This window comes from Mirounga angustirostris, unplaced genomic scaffold (assembly GCF_029215605.1).
Source record: "Mirounga angustirostris isolate CCGP_5_RB_7025 unplaced genomic scaffold, mMirAng1.0.hap1 SCAF_1, whole genome shotgun sequence".
Lineage (NCBI taxonomy): Eukaryota > Metazoa > Chordata > Mammalia > Carnivora > Phocidae > Mirounga > Mirounga angustirostris.
Window position 1 is genome coordinate 203,157,867 of NW_026991709.1, and position 19,018 is coordinate 203,176,884.

Here is a 19,018-nt window from a genome sequence, read left to right on the forward strand (position 1 = left end):
ATATATGTAAAAACTCCTATAATTCAACAACAGCAACAAAAGAAACCATCCAATTTTAAAAATGGGCAAAAGGGTTAAATAGTCATTTCTTCAAAGGAAATATACAAGTGGCCAATAAAAATAGGAAAAGATGCTCAACATCACTAATCATTAGGGAAATGTAAATCAAAACCACAGTGAAACACCATTTCACACCCATTGTTACAAAATAACAAGTGTTGGCGAGGATGTGAAGAAATTGGAATCTTTGTGCATTGCTGGTGGAAATGTACAATGTGCAGCTGCCTTGGAAAACATTATGAGGGTTCCTAAAAAAATGAAACATAGAATGACTGTATAATCCACCAATGCCACTTCTGGCTATATATCTAAAAGAATTGAAAGCAAATACTGAATAGATATTTTACATCAATGTTCACAGCAGTGTTATTCACAATAGCCAAAAGGTGGAAACAATACAAATATAAATGTTGATTGATGGATGAATGGATAAATGGAATGTGGTATATCCACACAGGGGAATATTATTCAGCCTTGAAAAGGAAAGAAATTTTGACACATGCTACAACATGGATGAACCTTGAAAGATTATGCAAAATGAAATAAGCCAGACACAAATGGACAAAGACGGCATGATTCCAATTACATGAGGTCCCTAGAATGGTCGAACTCAGGGGCGCCTGGGTGGCTCAGTCGGTTAAGTGTCTGACTCTTGATTTCAGCTCAGGTCATGATCTCAGGTGGTGAGAATGAGCCCCAAGTTGGGCTCCACACTCAATGGGGAGTCTCTCCCTCTTCCTCTGCCCTACCCCCTACTCTCTCTCAAAGTAAATAAAATCTTAAAAAAAAAAAAAAAAAGAAGCAGGGCACCTGCATGGCTCAGTTGGTTGTGTCTGACTTGAGCTCACGTCATGAAATCGGAGTCCTGGAATCAAGCCCCACATCAGGGTCTGCACTGAGCAGGAAGTCTGCTTGTCCCTCTTCCTCTCCTTCTGCCCCTCCCCCTGCTTGTGTGCTCTCTCTCTCTCTCTCAAATAAATAAATAAAATCTTAAAAGAATAAAAGGGAGCACCTGGGTGGCTCAGTCAGTTGAACATCTGTCTTTGGTTCATGTCATGATCCCAGACTCCTGGGATCGAGCCCTGTGTCAGGCTCCCAGCTCAGTGGGAAGCCTGCTTCTCCCTCTGCCCCTCCCCCCCCACCCCCAGCTTGTGCTCTCTCTCTCTCTCACTCTCTCTCTCTCGAATAAATAAATAAAATCTTAAAAAAAAAAAAAAGAGTAGTCAAACTCATAGACAAAAAAAAGTAGAAAGGTGATTACCAGAGACTGGGGGGAGAGAGAAATGGGTGGTTGGTGTTTAATGGGTATAGAGTTTCAGATTATTAAAAAGTTCTGGAGATGGATGGTAGTGATGGTTGCCCAACAATGTGCATTTACTTACTGCCACTGAACTGTACACTTAAAAATGGTTAAAATTGGGGCGCCTGGGTGGCTCAGTTGGTTAAGCAACTGCCTTCGGCTCAGGTCATGATCCTGGAGTCCCGGGATCGAGTCCCACATCGGGCTCCCTGCTCGGCAGGGAGTCTGCTTCTCCCTCTGATCCTCCTCCTCTCATGCTCTCTGTCTCCCATTCTCTCTCTCAGATAAATAAATAAAAAATCTTTAAAAAAATGGTTAAAATGGTAATTTTTGTGTTGTGTATATTTTACCACAAAAAATTAAAAGAAAAAAATGGATAATTTTGATAAATCAAAACCACAGGGGCACCTGTGTGGCTCAGTTGGTTAAGCGAATGCCTTTGCCTTAGGTCACGATCCCGGGTCCCAGGATGGAGTCCCGCATTGGGCTCCCTGCTCAGCAGGGAGTCTGCTTCTCCCTCTGACCATACTCCTTCTTGTGCTCACTCTCTCTCAAATAAATAAATAAAATAAAATCTTTAAAAAACAAACTAACAAAAAACTATGAATTATGCTCTTCCAAAGGCTATCTTTAGTAACTGAGAGCAAGACACAAGTGGGGAGAAAATACTGGCAGTGCATATAGCTAGCAAAGAACTTGTATCCAGAATACAAAAAGAATTCTTAGGGGCTCCTGGGTAGCTCAGTCAGTTAAGCAACCAACTCTTGATTTCAGCTCAGGTCACGATCTCAGAGTCCTGGGAATTGAGCCCTGCGTCAGGCTCACCACTCAGCAGGGAGCCTGCTTCTCTCCCTCTCCCTCTTCCTCTGCCCCTCCCCCACTCACATGCGGACACAGGTTCTCTTTAAAATAAATAAATAAATAAATAAATAAATAAATAAATAAATAAATAAATAAATCTATCTTTAAAAAAATTTTAAAAGAAGTCTTACAATAATAAGAGAATAAACAACTCAGTTTAAAAATGGGCAAAGGGTCGGGCGCCGGGTGGCTCAGTCATTAAGCGTCTGCCTTTGGCTCAGGTCATGGTCCCAGGGTCCTGGGATTGAGCCCCACCTCGGGCTCCCTGCTCATCAGGAAGCCTGCTTCTCCCCTTGCTTGTGTTCCCTCTCTTGCCATGTCTCTGTCAAATAAATAAAATCTTAAAAAAAAAAATGGGCAAAAGGTTTGAATAGACACTTGGCCAAAAATACATGGTTGGGCAACAAGCACATGAAAAGATGCTCAACATCATTAATCATCAGAAAAATATAAATCAAGACCAGGATAGGACGCCTGGGTAGCTTAGTTGGTTAAGCGCCTGCCTTCAGCTCAGGTCCCCCATGGTCCTGGGATGGAGTTCCCATTTCAGGCTCCGTTCCTTGCTCAGTGGGGAGCCTGCTCCTCCCTCTGCCTGCAGCTCCCCCCCTGCTTGTGCTTGCTCTCTCTGTCTCTGACAAATAAATAAATAAGATCATAAAAAAAAAAGATCATGGTTGTATACCATCACACACCCACTAAAGTGACCAAAATTAAACAGATGAACTTAACTAAGTTCTGGCAAGTATGTGGAACAACTGGAACTCTCTTTTTTTTTTTTTAAGATTTTATTTATTTATTTGAAAGAGAGAGTGTGTGTGCACGAGCAGGGGGAGGGACAGGAGAGGGAGAAGCTGACCCCCCGCTGAGCAGGGAACCCAACATGGGGCTTGATTCCAGGACCCCGATATCATGACCTAAGCCGAAGGCAGACACTTAACCGACCGAGCCACTCAGGCGCCCCAACAACTGAAACTTTTATACGTTGTTGGCAACAATGTGAAATGGGACAAACACTTTGGAAAACGGTTTGGCAGTTTCTTAAATAAACACACGCTTACCATAGACTCTAGCCATTTCACTCCTAGGTATTTAACCAAGGGAAATGAAAGCATATGTCCACACAAAGATGTGTACGTGAATGTTCACAGCAATTTTATTTGTAATAGCTCAAAATGGAAACAACCAAAGTGTTCATTACCTGGATGTGAAACTGAATATAGGAAGCAGCATTTGTAGTTGAGAGGCCAGCAGGGGGCGTTCTGATGCCTCGACAACTCGACAATTGCAGACCTCCAACCGGAAGAAGCAGACCCGGTATTTTCCAACAGGAAGCCTACTGTACTAGCCCAGCAGGAGAAAAGAAGGTTTTCTCCTTCAGCCCAGCCAGTGAGAAATTGCCACAATTCAGCCAATGAGAAACCATCACCATCCTGAACCCTCACTTTCCCCAAACCCTCAAAGTCACCCCTCCCAACTTCCTTCTTTTTTTTTTTAGATTTTATTTATTTGAGAGAGAGAGAGAAGGACAGAAAGAGCACAAGCAGGGGGAGCAGCAGAGGGAGAGGGAGAAGCAGAATCCATGCTGAGCAGGGAGCCCCTTGTGGGGCTGGATCCCAGGACCCCTGAGATCATGACCTGAGCCGAAGGCAGATGCTCAACCAGCTGAGCTGCCCAAGCGCCCAACTTCCTTCTTTTTCTCTATAAAGTAATGTTCCTCTCTTTTGTTCTCTAGACTTGGCTATGGTTTTGCCATAGCTTGCATGTCCCAAATTGCAATTCCTCTGCCATTCCCGAATAAACCCACTTTGCTAGTAAAATAACTGGCTGCTTTATTTTCAAGGCTGACATAGTGAATGGTTGAACAAACTGTGATTCATCCATACAGTGGGATACTCTTCAGCAATGGAAAGAATGAACTATTGATAATGGGACAACATGGCTGGATCTCTAAAATATCAGCCAAACCAGCTTGTTCTGCCTTAGCCCCTCATGCCTCTTCTCACCTCCAAGTTAGGCTCTGCTCTGAGTGAGCACCACTAACCAGTGGAAAGTCTGCTTCCCATGCTACTCGGTCAGTGGTGGAAAATTTGCAATGGTCCCTTTTAAGTCCAAATTTAAAGGTCTCCAGAAAACAGCCTGTACAAAGGGCCAGGTCTCTGAGGGGTGGAGAGAGGTCAGATCCTGAGGTGTGTATTAACTTCCTGAGCTGCCATAGCTTAAAATAATAGATATTTATTCTCTCCCAGCTCTGGAGGCCAGAAGTCCAAAATCAAGGTGTTGGCAGGCTGTACTCCTTCCGAAGGCTCTAAAAGAGAACCCCCTCTTGCCTCTCTCCTGGCTTCTGGTGGCTCCAGCAATCCTTGGTGTCCCTTGCCACGTAGATGTGTCAGTCTCTGTCTCGGTGTCCACATGGCTGTCTCCCTATGTGTCTGTGTGTCTTCTTTTCTTATAAGGACACAGTCATTGGGTTGAGGGCCCACCCTAATCCAGTATGACGTTATCTTAATCTAAGTATACCTGCCAAGACTCTTCAAGTAAGGTCACATTCGGAGGTTTTGGGTCTTGAATCTTGGGAGGACCCTATTGAACTGAGTAGGGGATGCTCCCTTGGGGACCACAGGAGCCATAGCAGGTATGTGAGCAGATGTGAGTGCAGCCAGCTGTCAAGATCCCAGAGACCCCAAGGGACTGGTGCAGGGACAGTGTGGAGGCTGGCAGGGTCCAGGCAGAAAGGGCAGTGGGGAGGGAATGCTTCAAGAGCAAATCAGGAGGGTGAGAGAAGCTATGTGTCAGGGAGGGCAGCATAATTCACCCCGAGATGGCAATTATCACCTCACTCTGATGCTTAAACACTCAGGTTTATTCGCTCAGTCTTGGGGCAAGAGACACTGAGATTCACACTCATATCTGAGTGAGGAGAGCACAGAACATCAAGCGTCAAAGTCCATTTATTGGATGTGCGTGGATTAAATCTCCATCCAAAGTCAAGCGCATCCCCAGGACATGGGTTTGCCCAACCTATCTGACCCTGTCCACCAGTGACATGTTGGCAATAGACCTTCAGCATCATGCAGCTCCCAGGTCCGTCCCTGCCCAGACCCGACTTGCTGTAACCTCAGGCCACCTCACTGAGCCTTAGTTTATTCCTCTGTGAAGTGGGTTCATGCTCCTTAATGGATGAGATACATAGTGTCCAGGCATTAGAGGAAGATCGAAAATGTTATTTCTCCTTTATCCTCCCTTCTTGCTCCCAAGGTCAGGGGCCATGTGATGTCTGACCCTCCAAAGGGAGGAAAACAGGGAGGCGGTGAAGGTGGAAGAGCTGGTTTCCCAACTCTCAATGAATCTCTGGTGTGCTCTGTGACCTTGGTCAAGTTGTTGCCCCTTTTCAGGCCTCAGTTTCCCCATCTGTAAAATGGGGTGCAGGGGATTGTGCCTGAGGACCTCCCAAATCCTTGCTAATATTCAGACATGTTCCAGAGAAGCACTGGAGACTTTCTCAGACCTTAATGTTGGGCCTGGAGTTTTCCCATGTTGTCCAGAGGGGACTCCAACATCTTTCTATTGTACGTAGAGAGAAATCTGGCTTCATTTTGGGGGAGCAGGCAAGGGTACAGCATTGAAGACTAGGGGCTGGCTGGAAGGGGGCTGGATAAAATGACCTCCCAAAGGCAGGGCTTCACCTCTTTCCGTAGGGCAGGGATCCCAAACTCATTTGCATAGGACACAGTCCAGCCAGTTGGAGCCTGAGGCTGTTCTGTGGCCTGGGATGGCCCACCCTGAGGTTCCATCCCAGGTGGTCAGTCCCCTGCTGGCTCAGAGGTCTGTCTCCCGAAGGTCCTGACCACGGTCATGTGCACTCCTGGGGGTCCAGGAGCCAGCTCCATTCACCTCCTTCTGCCCCAGGAAGAGCAGGTGGTCCTCGTCAGTGGGCAGGAAGTCAGGAGGCCTCTTGGTTCCAGGGGGCAGTTCCTCAGCACCCTGGAATGAAAAGAGAAGAAAGACACTGTCAGAGATCCATTCTGCTCTGTGTCAGCTCATCTTCCAGATGGGGTCACTGAGGGCCTAGAAGGACAGAACCTGGGCAGGGTTGCACAACTGTCCCCTTGGTCAGTGCATCAGCCAGTCCTGTCCCTTCTGCCTCCAAAACCTCCACCCACTTCTCTCTCTCCCCCAGTGCCCACGTCACCTATAGTCCAAGTCATCAGTGCTTGCAAGGATGCCTGCCTCCCTCTCACTCTTTCTGCCTGCTCCCCTTCAAGAAAATAAGTATTTCCCCATAGCAGCTGAAAGGAGCTTTAAAAACACTCCAGCCAAATCCCTTCCCTCTCCATACCTCCCCTTCTCAAGCTTCTGGCCTCAGCCTTTGCTCCTGCTGTACCCTCCATCAAGAATGCCCTTCCCCCAGATCTTCCTAGGGCTGGCTCCTCCTCCTTAGGGGCTCTATCTCTTACCTCTTCCAAGAGGCCACCCTAATCACAGTACCCTGTTTTATTGTCCTTATTACCTGCTGAGATCTTACTTATTTCTCAGTTTAGCTTTCATCTGCTCCTCCTAGACAGTGGACAAGAACCCCAGCCCAGAGTAAGAAATGAGAAAATGAAACAGGGATTTCAAAGCAGAGGCAGGTTTGGATCAGGGACAGCATTTTCCAAATTCAGGGCATTCACATAGCAACCACACGACTTTGGGTGAAGTTGGCCTACCCCTGCTCATGTTTCTTATGTAAGATTTTCTCGAAGTTGACTCACTTCTGAATTAAGTACTTTTATTTACAGAAGAGATTTTAAATCAATACCTTAAAGGTAAACCAGTTTCACCTGGCACAGACTGGATGTAATCCAAGGAAATGAATATTATGAAATTCTCAGTCTTTGTTGAAGGGTGTAATAAAAAGTGTTGAAGACACGTCAACTCTCACCGAAGCCTTTTCTCTGGAAGACGCTGAGAAAGATGGTGACTCACCAATTCCCTCCCCTGACTTATGGCCATGCCCAGGGGACCCAAAGTCACTTCACTGTCCCTCCCCCTGCTCTGGGAGCTAGCCCTGTGACTGACCTTCCCCAAGCTGTCATCCAAGGTAGCCACTTCTTCCTTGGGGGCCACCGATGCTGTCTGCCGTGCAAGATCCCACCACAGCAGCCCAGGACTCAAGGCACTGCGCTTGGTGGGGCCTGTGGGAAAGGGAGATATTTAGTGAAGAGGTGACGGGAACTGGAGAGGGAGGGGGAAGGGAGAGCTCTGATGGGTTCCAATCCCAGATTCGATAATGACCCACTGGGTACCCTGGCAAGCCTCTGCCCTTCTCTGGGCTTCAGTTCTCTCATCTACACAGTGAGGGGATGTAATACATCAGTGGGTGGTTCATTATTTCCCCAGCATCTAGAATAGTGTCTGGCACAGAGAAGGACTCAAGAAAGCCTTGGTGAATGTAAAGTCTGAGACACAGGAAGCAAGAACAGGTACTGTGATCACTATTGATTTCTCTTGATCTCTTTCCACTTCTCAGTGGCATTCAGAATTCCCGGAGGGACATGGAGTGGCTGAGGCCCTCCTGAGAAGATATTTCAGCACAATGGACAGCGCCTCGAGGCTCCACCCCATATCCTCTAGCAACGACTTGGTTTTGGAGGTGGGGGAGACTAGAAAGGCAGGTTGGGGCGGGGTGGGGGGGGAGCTCAGTTTCTTCTGCCTCCACAAAACAGGACCAGCCCTGCAAGGTGCAGAGTTTGTCCCGAAGGCGACACAGCATAAAGGGTGCTGATGCGTCGTCCAGCACGTGGTGGTCATTTGGCTGACGGGAATGTCCTTCCTCTTCTTCCTGCCCAGTGGGTTGGAGGCAGAGGGATTCACAAGGTGATCTCTGAGAAGGCCATACATCCTGCTTACCTGTCAAGCAGCTGACGAGGACTCCACATAGAACAGTGCTCAGTGTGCCCAGGGCTCCATAGTAAAGATAGGAAATGGCATAGAAGTTGTCAGCTAAGGCGGGTCGATCAAGGTCCATTTTAGGGCTAGGGGTAGGAGAGGTGTGCATGAGTCCAAAAGCCACTCACAATTTGTTCATTTCCTCCCATCTCCACTGCCACGGCCTAGCCCAGTCTTCCATTATTGCTCACTCAGATGTGTGCAGTGGCCACTTCTCTTTCTCCCCAGCTAACCCACTTCCACCCACAGGTGTTCTCTACACACAGCCAGAGGGAGCATTACTGAAATGTAACTCAGATTACTTCCTGTCACTGCTCACCACTCTCCATGGCTCCCTGTTACTCTCAGAATCTACCCAAATTAAACACTTAGAAGAAAACACAGGTGTGCATCTTTATGATCTTGGATTTGGTAATAATTTCTTAGATCTGTCACCAAAAGCACAAGCAACCCAAGAAAACATAGATAAATTAGACTTCATCAAAACTGAAATCTTTTGTGCATCAAAGGACACTATCAAGAGATATGAAAAGACAACCCAGAGTGGAAGAAAATATTTGCAAATCATACATCTGTCTAAGGATCTAGTGTCCAGAATACATAAAGATTTAAAGAATATATAAATTATAACTCAACAATAAAAAAGCAAATGAACCAATTAAAAAATGGGCAAAGGGTTTGAATAGGCATTTCTCGGGAAAAAAAAAAGATATAGGGGTGTCTGGGTGGCTCAGATGGTTAAGCGTCTGCCTTGGGCTCAGATCATGATCTCCAGGTCCTGGGATCAAGCCCCACATCGGGCCCCCTGCTCCTCGGGAAGTCTGCTTCTCCCTCTCCCTCTGCTCTTCCACCCCCACTCGTGCTCTCTCACTCATGCTCTCTCTCTCAAATAAATAAATAAAATATTTTAAAAGTGTTTAAAAATAATTTGAAAAGAACTTCTATATGATCCAGTAGTTCGATTCCTAGGTACAAACCAAGAGAAATGAAACCATATGTCCACACCAAAACTTATGTACACATATGTACACAAATGATCATAGCAGCACTGTTCACAGTAGCCAAAAAGTGGAAACAACCCAGATGTCCAAGGGATGAATGGATAAACAAAATGTGGTCCATCCATACAGGGAATATTATTCAGCCATAAAAAGGAATCAAGCCCTCATATGTGCTACAATGTGGATAAACCTTGAAAACACCAAAACCAAAACCAAACAAAAACCTTGAAAACATCATGTTGAGTGAAAGAAGCCAGACAAAACAGGCCATATATTGTATAATTCCATTTATAATAAATGTCCAGACAGGCAAATCCATAGCAACAGAAAGCGGATTAGTGGTTGCCAGGGGCTGGAGGGAGGGGGAGATGGGGAGTGACTGCTCATGGAGATATGGGGCTTCCTTGTGAGGTGATGAAAATGTTCTTGAGTTAATGGTGATGGTTGTATAACCTTGTGAATCCACTAAAAACCACTTTTAAATGGTTCATTTTATGGTCTGCAAATTATATCTCAAGAGTAATAATAATAATAAAGAATCAGACCAAATTCTTCTGGCTGGACCTCATCTATCCTTCTCGGCCCACTAAATACACCCCATCCTCACTAAACTAAACCCGACCTCAGGCCCTTTGCACTTTCCCTTCTCTCCACCTGGAATGCCCTTCCTTCACCTCTTCGCAAGCACATTCCTCCTTTTCATTCAAGACTCAGTTTCAGAGCTCCCCTCCCCCACCACACCCTCTCAGGCCACACCCACCCTTCTGAGCAGCCCGCTCACCTGGGGTTCCTGCTGGAGGTGTTGGTGGCCAGGAGCTGGCCCAGGAGGCCAGAGGCGTTGGCTGAGGGCATGACACAGCCGGCAGCTGATGATGGCAGGACTCCCAAGGACTGGGTGCTAGGTGGGTATAGAGTGGCACCGACGGCCACCCACAGCGAGAGCGCCAAGCCGGTGGCCAGCCCAGAGAGGACGCCCTGGGGGCAGATCCCAGGTCAGGGGAGAGAGGCCATGCACCCTCCCAACCCCTAGCCGCCCCCACTCACCAGCGTGTTGCAGGCGGGAAGAAACATCCCCAGGATGAAGGCTCCAAGGAGGGGGCCGCTGATGACTCCCATGATGGTGAAGGAGCCCTGTGAGAAGGGGTGGGGAGGGGGAGCTGAGGGCAGAGCCATCCCACCTCTCCTGGCTTCAGTTTGCTCTCTGGGAAAGCAAGACCTGAGTAATTCCACTGTGGACCTTGAGACTCCGTGCTTGTTTCCCTAAAGGGGACGGGACTCCCTGTCCCTGTCTCTCTCCCCCGTGTTGGAGGCAAAGACGCGGATTCTCTCTCCTGACAAATTCTGGTCCCACCTCCGAGCCAGGGCGAGGCCCTCCCTGCCTCCAAGCCACCCGCTGCCCCCCACCTCCCACCTCCCATTGCCACCAGGCAGGTGGCTGCACAAAGTTATCAGGCTGGTGGCATCGGACAAAACCCAGTTCTGCCACGAAAAGTAGGACCCTCTCGGTTTCAGTTCAATGCAGACGATGCCATGCTTCTTGTGGAGATGGGGCTGGGTCAGGGCGGGGGGCTCACCTGGAGGACGCCTCCCCCCAGCAGTGAGGACAGAGCTGCCACGATGAGACAGGCTGAGCCATAGAGGAGTGCTGTTGCAGATGGGGGGTGGCATGGTCAGCGGGGAGATGCCCCCTGCCCCCCCCAACCCGAGTTCCTCCAACTCACAGAGCCCCTTGGAGACCATTACGAGTCTCCGGGGTGCGAGGCTGGGCAGCCGGGGTTTGATGAGGTCCTCCACGGTGACCGCAGCCATGGCGTTGATGCTGGTGGACGCGGTGCTGAGAGTGGGGTGGGGAGGGTGGTCAACAGGTCTCATCAAGGGACTGGCCACACCCGCCCCTGGGGTCCACCTGTTGTGGGAGGCCCCAGCTGCTCATACCATCTGACTTGCCAGGACCCCACCCAGCCCAAGGGCAGAGGCATGGGTGACAGAATTCCCCAAGCATGGAGGAGAAGTCCACCACCCCACCATCCGCGCCCCCAGACCTGAGACACCCCCACGGGAGCAAGGACACCCCTGACCAAGGACACGAATGACACAAGTTCTCATTACACAGCAATCATAGGGTGCTGAGAACTGCTTGGGACCCTGGTCACAACAGGAGCAGGGATGTGCCAGAAGTCACGGAGTATTTGAAAACACTAGAATGTGAGGCCCTTGAGGGCAGGAGTGGGGGACCACTTGGTCACAGCTGTGCCCTGGGATTTAGAATGGCAGTGCCTTGCCTCCCACATATGCACATAGTAGGTGCTCAGTACGTAGTAGGTGCTCAATAAACATTTGTTTGGGGGCAGAAGGCAGGAAAGAAAGAAGGGAGAGGGGAGGCGGGTATGGCCCTGCCAGGTGATAAGAAGGTAAAAACCCCACAGCTGGGGTTCTTGTCCCCAGGGCGTGCCTTCTGCTGGAGCCCACCTGAGCTGCCCACTGGGGACCAAGCAGGAACTGTAATGATGGACATGCCCAGAACGTTCTACCCCACAGAGGGGCAGCTGGGTGAGCAAGGAGGGCTGCTCACCTGAGGGTCCCACTGTAGGCACAGGCCAGAAAGAGCCCAGGGACTCCAGGCAGGTCCTCGAAGATGTCCAGCACCAGCAAGGGCATGTACTGGCGGGGGTGGGGTGGGGTGGGGCAGAGTCTGGGGTTGGCATCCAGGACAGCAGCACCCCGAGGACGAGGGATTCTGTCTGTCCTCACACTGCATGTCCCCAGGGCCCAGTGCAGACCGGGCTCACAGCGGGCACTGTGTGTGTGTTTGTTGATTGACTGCGTGCCCTGGGATCCCAGTGAGGCAGAGTCCCGCGTCATCTCTGCTTTACTGATGAGGACAGTAAAGTTAATAGGTGCAGTCCTTGGCTGAGGTTGCAGTCAGGCAGTCCAGGAGCTGACCCCAGCGGAGAACAGCAGACAGGACAGCCTTCCATCTTCTGCTGATTCTGAACTGACTCTGAACCAGGCAAGTCTCCTGGCCCTGGTGCTGCCCCTGCTCACCTTTGACCTCAGGTAGTTGCTTCCCACCCACTCCAGCCCCAGTTTCCTCATCTGTAAAATAGGGGCCATGACAGCCTTGGCCTCATCATGTTGAAGGGTTTTATGGGAGACTAACTGCTTGTGAAGGGAACAGCATGAGGCACAGAGTAGGTGCTTAGGTCATGAGAGCTGGTGATTATTATTATCAACACTATCATTTCATGCTGAACCATGGTCCCATCTCCTCCTTAATATCCCTCAGGGAGGGCCCCTGGGTGGCTCAGTTGGTTGAGCGACTGCCTTCGGCTCAGGTCATGATCCTGGAGTCCCAGGATCAAGTCCCATATCGGGCTCAAGTCTGCTTTTCCCTCTGACCCTCCCCCCTCTCATGCTCTCTCTCAAATAAATAAAATCTTTAAAAAAAAATATCCCTCGGGGAGTTTCTGACTCTAAATCTGAATGTGCCCCTCCCCTGCTCGCCCATTTCCCCTAAGGCTCCCCATTGCCTCCCAGCCTTGTCTTCCCTGCTCCTTCCAGATCCTCCTCTGTGCCAAGCTCTTGCCTGCCCCTGGACCTCTGAGCAGGCTGTTCTCTCTTCTAGGAATGCTGTTCCATCCTTGCTCCCAGAGATTCATCCATGCAGAAGTTCAGAATGGGGGTGGGGAGGGCAGGAGTGGCCTAGGAGCCTGGGCCAGACTTACCTGGTCCGGGGCGGAGATACGCCCTGCAAGGAGAGGGTCACAGTCTACATAGATCGTGAACATGATGATGCCACAGCCAGCAGCGCTGAGCACGATCAGGAACAGGCCCAGCTGGTTGATGAGCAAGGCCCTAGGGGGAGGCGCAGCCTCAGACTGGGGAGGGGGGCAGCTGGTCCCAGAGCCCCCCACCCTGCCCCTCCTAAACACTCACAGCTTGGCCTGCTTCTCTGTGCGACAGGCCACATAGCGCTGCACCTGTGCTTGGTTCACGCCATACATTGAGAGCCAGACCAATGTGCCACCCACCAGAAAAGTCCAGAATGTGTAGCGGCTCCGCGGGTCCAGGTCAAAGCTGGATAAGGGTGGGACAAGACAGCCATATGGGAATGCCACATTGACTTCACCCTCCTCAGGGCCCCAGATGGCCATTCTGAACCTTATGGGCCTTGAGGGGACTTTTGGGGTGGGTTTTGAAGTGTGAGTAGGAGTTTGCCGGATTGAAAATTTATTTATTTACTGAGTCGTCCATGTATGCATTTAAAAACCTTTCTGGGGAGCCTGGGTGGCTCAGTCGTTAAGCGTCTGCCTTCGGCTCAGGTCATGATCCCGGGGTCCTGGGATCGAGCCCCACATCGGGCTCCCTGCTCTGCGGGAAGCCTGCTTCTCCCTCTCCCTCTCCCCCTGCTTGTGTTCCCTCTCTCGCTGTCTCTGTCTCTGTCTCTCTGTCAAATAAATAAATAAAATCTTAAAAAAAAAATAAAGAAACAATGGCTGAAAAATTCCCCAAATTGGGAAATATATGGAAATCTTGGGACATGAAGCTTAAAGTCCCCTGTAAGACTGAATCCTAAAAAGACTTCACCAAGACACGTTATAATAAAAAAAAAATTGTCAAAAATTAAAAAAAGACCAAAAAAAAAAGTGTCTGTGCCCAGCTGGGACCTCAGAGAGTCGTCAGTCTCCAGTCTGGTCTGGGGGACATGGTGGGACAGATGGAGGGATGGGGGCTAGGGCAGTCTAGAGAGGGGAGGCACATGTTTGGTGTGTGGGGAGTCTGGGAAGGGAAGCAGGGAGGGCTTCCTGGAGCAGAAGCATTGGTTGGCTTCTCCCAGGGCAGAGGGATGTCAGCTCCACCTCTTTGCAGGACCCTCTCTACGGTTTTACTCACTCCATCAGGTTCATCCGGGAGTGGTTCTGGGCAATCTCAAACATGTGCCTGGGCCCACCCACCAGCATGATCCCGCGGGCCAGGACAACCCAGAAGCCAGTTAGCATCACCACGACCTGGAACACATCAGTCCAGACCACAGCCTTCATGCCGCCCTGCAAGATGTGACAGACAGGGAGGCAGGGGGTCAGATAGGGATCTGTCTGAGGCCAACCCAGTTTGGCTTTCAGCAGTGGCTGGGACTGATGCCTCTCTCTGCCAGTTTCCTCATCCAGAAAATGGTGTTGTTGTGAGGATTTAATTAGTTCGTATGAGGAAAATCTTTGCAATAGCACCTACCACATACAAGTTCAGTGAGTGAATGAGTGATGGCTGCCAGCATTATCATTACTACCATGACGATTGTTCTTAGTTATTGCTTTTACCCTTCCAGCCTCCATACCGCTGCCTTCCCATGGGAGCCCCTTGATTTGCCTTTGGAGAAGCCCCTTCTCCCTCAAAGGCCCTCCACTGGAAGCCAATCGACTCCCAGCTCCAGAAATAGCCAACCAGAACATCTTCCCCAGCCCCCCAAACTTCTGTGACTGGTTCATCCTGCACACTGGGGCCAGCCAACCGGAACCCTCCTGGGACATTTGCCAGCCCATCCTGAAATAGGAACTCACTTTCTGAGCTGATGGGACCCCAAGAGATGGGATAGGGGCCCAGAGGATGCTGTTGTAGCCCCTGGGTCCAGCCAGTCCTGAAGCTAGCATATCCCTGGACTCTCAGCAATAAGCCTTTCAAACGACTTGTTATTAAGATGAGGAAACAGAGGCCCAGCTGGGATGCAGGTTTCCTCAGCAGAAAGGGCAAGTAAGGAGTGGATGATGGCTTCAGGGTCTCCCCCACCCAGTGGGCATGGAGCCCCCACGTGGGGTGGGGGTGTCACTCACCACAGTCGTGTAGAAGGTACAGATGGCTCCAGTGGACAGCAGCGAGGCCCAGATGTCCAACCCAGTCACTGCACAAGGAAACCCCTCCACCATTAGGCCTCCAGGCAGGGTGCAAACTTGGCCCCTGGTGTCTAGGGTCCTCATCTCTTCGGGATTCTTCCCTCCCCAAGTCTCTCCTGGGGCTGCCCCTCCCCTCTCCTTCGGTCTAGTCTCAAAGGCTTTGCTCCCTCCCGGTCACCCTCCCGAGATCTCCCAGAGTCAAACCTTGATTCAGGATGAGCGCGGGGGCGTAGATCACGATGCCAGTATACAGCACCTATGGGCAGAGAGCCGGGACCGGGTGAGGCCCGCGGAGGACGGGAAGGGGTTAGGAAGAGAATGGTGGTGGCGGAGCTTGCGGTGTCCCGCCAGCAGGGGATCCGGAGCGGGGTGGGGGCGGGGTCAGGCCGGGCGTATGGGGGCGGGTCTTCGGACCGCAGGGGGCGGGGCCAGAAAGGTTGAGGATGGGCCTGGGAAGGGCCTTACAGGATGGGGGTGGGACCCACAGGGCGGGGCCGTGACGGAAGGGGGCGGGCTGCGGGCGGGGCCGACGGAGACCCGGACCCGGGCGGGATCTGAGCCAGACCCTGAGGGCGAGGGCGGGGCCGGGGCCACTCACTGTGGCTACCAGGTACTGCAGGGTCCCGCAGAGCCGCACACCGCGGCTGAAGCGCAGCTCCAGGTACTGCAAGGAGGAGCCGAGGCTCGTGGTCACCTGGACAGGTCCTACCCAGGAGATCGAGGCCTCTGGGGTGCTTCACCCGCCCTCGTGGCTTCTGCCCTCCCTCCGGAGGCCAACTTCTCTCTCCCCTCTTGCCCGTGGGGGGCCCCCGCCAAGCGCACAGATTCCGATCAGTGTGCCCACACCTGTCTGTGCACACGCGCCATCCCCGCATCCCCGCACACCAAGTGTGCCCAGGAAGACGGATCCGTCAAAGGTGCACGTTCTTCCGCCCCCACTGGTGGCTAATTGGTCCCAGGGGGGTGGTGCCGCTCTGAGTCGACAAGCGGACTCTACACAGCCTGGGGCCAACTGTTCTTGGTCGCCTACTGTCTACCGGTCATGATTTTAATCACTTTACCCCCTGCCCTGGAGGGCAGTCCTCTTATTAGCCCAGTTAGACACTTGGGAGGCCCGAGCAGAGTAAGCGGGGAAGTCGGGTTTCGAACCGTTGGCCCCCTGTCCGGCGATCGCTCAGCTGTGCGGGGGGCAGGTTCGTGCCTGTCCACACTTGGTGCACGCCTGGCTCCGCCTTGCGCGGGCTTCCACCGAGGAGAACCAGGACGGCGGCTCCTCTTCCTCCTTCCTGCCCCTCACCCCGCTGCCTGGGGCTACTTCCCAGAACCCTGTGCACCTGTCTACCCCGTTAAAGCCGCAAGGAGCCCGCCGGCGGCCCCCCGTACAGCACGTCAAAGCCCCAGGACCTCCCGGCCACATCCCTGCGTTCTCAGCCAGGCAGGTCTTGCCTCCGGGCCTCTGCCCGGTACCTGGTAGGTGCTGGTGAGGCCCAGGCGGTAGAAGACGGGCATGAAGAGCTGGGCGGTGAGCAGGGAGCTGAGCAACTGTCCCAGGCACATCCAGAGGAACTTGAGGCCGTAGCGGTAGGCCTCGGCGGGCACGCCCAGCACCTGTACCGCCGACATGAAGCTGGCGGCCAGCGAGAGGCCGACGGGCAGGGCGGCCAGGCGCCGGCCCCCGGTGAAGAAGTCCTCGGCGCTGCGCTGCCCGCCCCGCGCCAGCCCGACCCACAGCCCGATGCCCGTGGACACCAGCAGCATGAGGGCGAAGACCGCGTAATCCCAGGCTCCGAACGTGGCCCGCGCTCCGGCCTCGACGACCGCCATGAGGTGCAGGTGCGGGGGCCAAGCGCGTCCTCCGCCCTTCCAGCCACCCCGCGTGCCCCCCCCCCCGCCACCCCCGGTAAGGGAAACGGGCAGCGACCGAGGAGGCAGGGCTGCGTGGAGATGGGAGGATGCTTGGTCTCTGCAGCGAGGCCGCACACCTGTCTCCTTCGGCCCCTGGAGGGAGGGAGCGGAAGGGACTCGGGCGGGGGCTCCCTGGGCAGGGAATCTGTGGATGCTCGCTGCGGTGGTCGGCCTCCCTGTGCCGCCTCTTCGTCTACGCGTCTGCCTCTGCCGTCTGTCCGTCGGTGCACCTCGCCTCCCGCCCGGTAAGGCTGGCCCCTTGCAGCGGTGCGTCGGCCGCCCAGCCGTCGGTGCCTCTCCCTGGGAGCTGTGCTCGGCGCTCGGACCGTGACTGGAGGTCTCCGGAGGGCTTAAAGGGGTGGCGACCGGCGACCGGCTGTGGATTTATTGGGCTCCCGGGTCCGCGAAGCCCCGCCCCTGGAGTGGGGGGCGGGCAGGACCCGCACGCTTTCCGCCCGGGACTGGGTCAGATAGGCCAAGGCCGGCCACGTGGGTGGCTGCTGCGGGTGGGGGTGGGGATGGGGTGCGGCTCCCGAATACCCGCTCTTACTTTCCCCCCTTTCCGGGGGCCCTTTCCCCCCACCCCGAGCTGTTAACGTCTCCCGTTGACAGGTGGGGAACTGAGGCTCCAAGATGGCACATCACGCTCACGTGGAGCCACACGGCCGGAGGCCGTGGCTACAGCATTCGAACCCCCGCCGTGCTTTTGTACCTTAAGCTAAGGGGAGCTCACTCTCCCACAAGCCGGGCGTTCATTTTCTGCGTTGCCCTGCCGCTTGAGGAAAACTCGTTCTGCTTGGAACCCGCCCCCCCCAACCCCCCCCCCCCCCCCCGGCACCTGCAGCCATTCCCTTTCTTCAGAACCTAGCGGGAGGAAATCACCAAACCCCACCCCCAGGCTAAGCTGAGTGGGAGACACTGGGGTTCAGGTCCTAAATGCAGACATACTTGGGGGAGTCTTTGCTTGTCACTGTACCTCAGTTTCCCTATCTGTAAATGGAGATAAAGGAGCCCCTGCGCTGAGGAATAAATCGAGCCTACATAATACGAGCCTGGCACAGAGTAAAGCCTTCATTCATTCATGTCTTCATTCATTTGTTGTTTCCTGTGCCAAACACTCACGGAGCGTCTGTCCTGGGCCAGGTGTTAAGTGTATAATGGAGGTCATGGGGGAGGGACTGTCAGTGGCCTCGAATCCGAATAAATGGGGGGGCCCAGGACTCCTTGGGAGGGAGTGTCTGACATGGTCCCCCATCGCGCAAATGAGGAGATCCAGGTTGGGGAGGGGAAATCCCTTGCCTGGGGTCATGCCACCAAGGGACCCAGACACTGTCGTCTTGGGCCCTTCGCTGGTGGACTTGAGGGACTTTGGCCTCTGGAGGCTCTGACCTCTGGGTTCCAGTCCCGAAACGGGGTTCCCTCTTCCACAAGCGGGAGGGATCTAAGACCTCCGCCGGGTTGAACCCGAGGGCCCTGGAGTCCGGTCCAAGCCTCTGCCGCCTCCTGGTGGTCTCCGGCCAACACGCGACACTCCAGTTTGGTCCAGCATCTCCCAAGCATCCCTTCGTGCCCCCTCCCAACCCCACCCCCGGCTCTCGCTCTCCGCGCGCTGGGCGCGGCCGGCCTGCACTCCCCCCACCCCGGGACTGCGATAGGGCGGCTGACACCCGCCGTTGCCCGCCAATATGCACTCCGCCACCCCGGCCAGGAGGGTGCGGAGAGGGCACTGAGTTCCTTTTCCTTCCCCCGCCTTCATTTTTTTCCAGGCCCGTATGCGCTGCACCCATCTGGAGAATCTGGTGGGAAAGGATAAATCCTGGAGGGGATTCCCTTCCCGAAAAGCCACGCAAGCGAATGCAAATATATGCAAATTGTTGCAGTGCGCACAACCCGGTCCTCCCTCCCCAGGGAGGTTCTGGGAGTGGCTACCATCCCCACTGCCAGCCTGTCTCTTCCTCTGTGAGGTGGGAGGCTACAGACTGACGCTTGGGCTGAGGCCCGATCATTGAGCACCTACTGTGTGCAGGACCATGCACCTGCTGCTGGGGACACAGCAGGATCACAGGCACTTGACA

The 19,018-nt window shown here is 53.0% G+C and overlaps 1 protein-coding gene across 1 annotated transcript; it reads right to left on the bottom strand.

The window, feature by feature from the left end:
• Nucleotides 1–5,199: 5,199 nt before the first annotated feature.
• SLC5A5 (solute carrier family 5 member 5) lies at nucleotides 5,200–16,862 on the bottom strand. The gene is made up of 15 exons (XM_045863844.2): nucleotides 16,506–16,862; nucleotides 15,637–15,702; nucleotides 15,243–15,294; nucleotides 14,979–15,046; nucleotides 14,044–14,198; nucleotides 13,087–13,227; nucleotides 12,876–13,005; nucleotides 11,723–11,811; nucleotides 10,872–10,984; nucleotides 10,725–10,795; nucleotides 10,195–10,281; nucleotides 9,932–10,125; nucleotides 8,111–8,235; nucleotides 7,280–7,395; nucleotides 5,200–6,202 (listed from the first exon to the last, which is right to left on the bottom strand). The coding sequence occupies exons 1-15, from the start codon at nucleotides 16,860–16,862 to the stop codon at nucleotides 6,038–6,040; spliced, it is 1,929 nt and encodes a 642-aa protein (XP_045719800.1). The 3' UTR covers nucleotides 5,200–6,037.
• Between the last annotated feature and the right edge of the window lie 2,156 nt (nucleotides 16,863–19,018).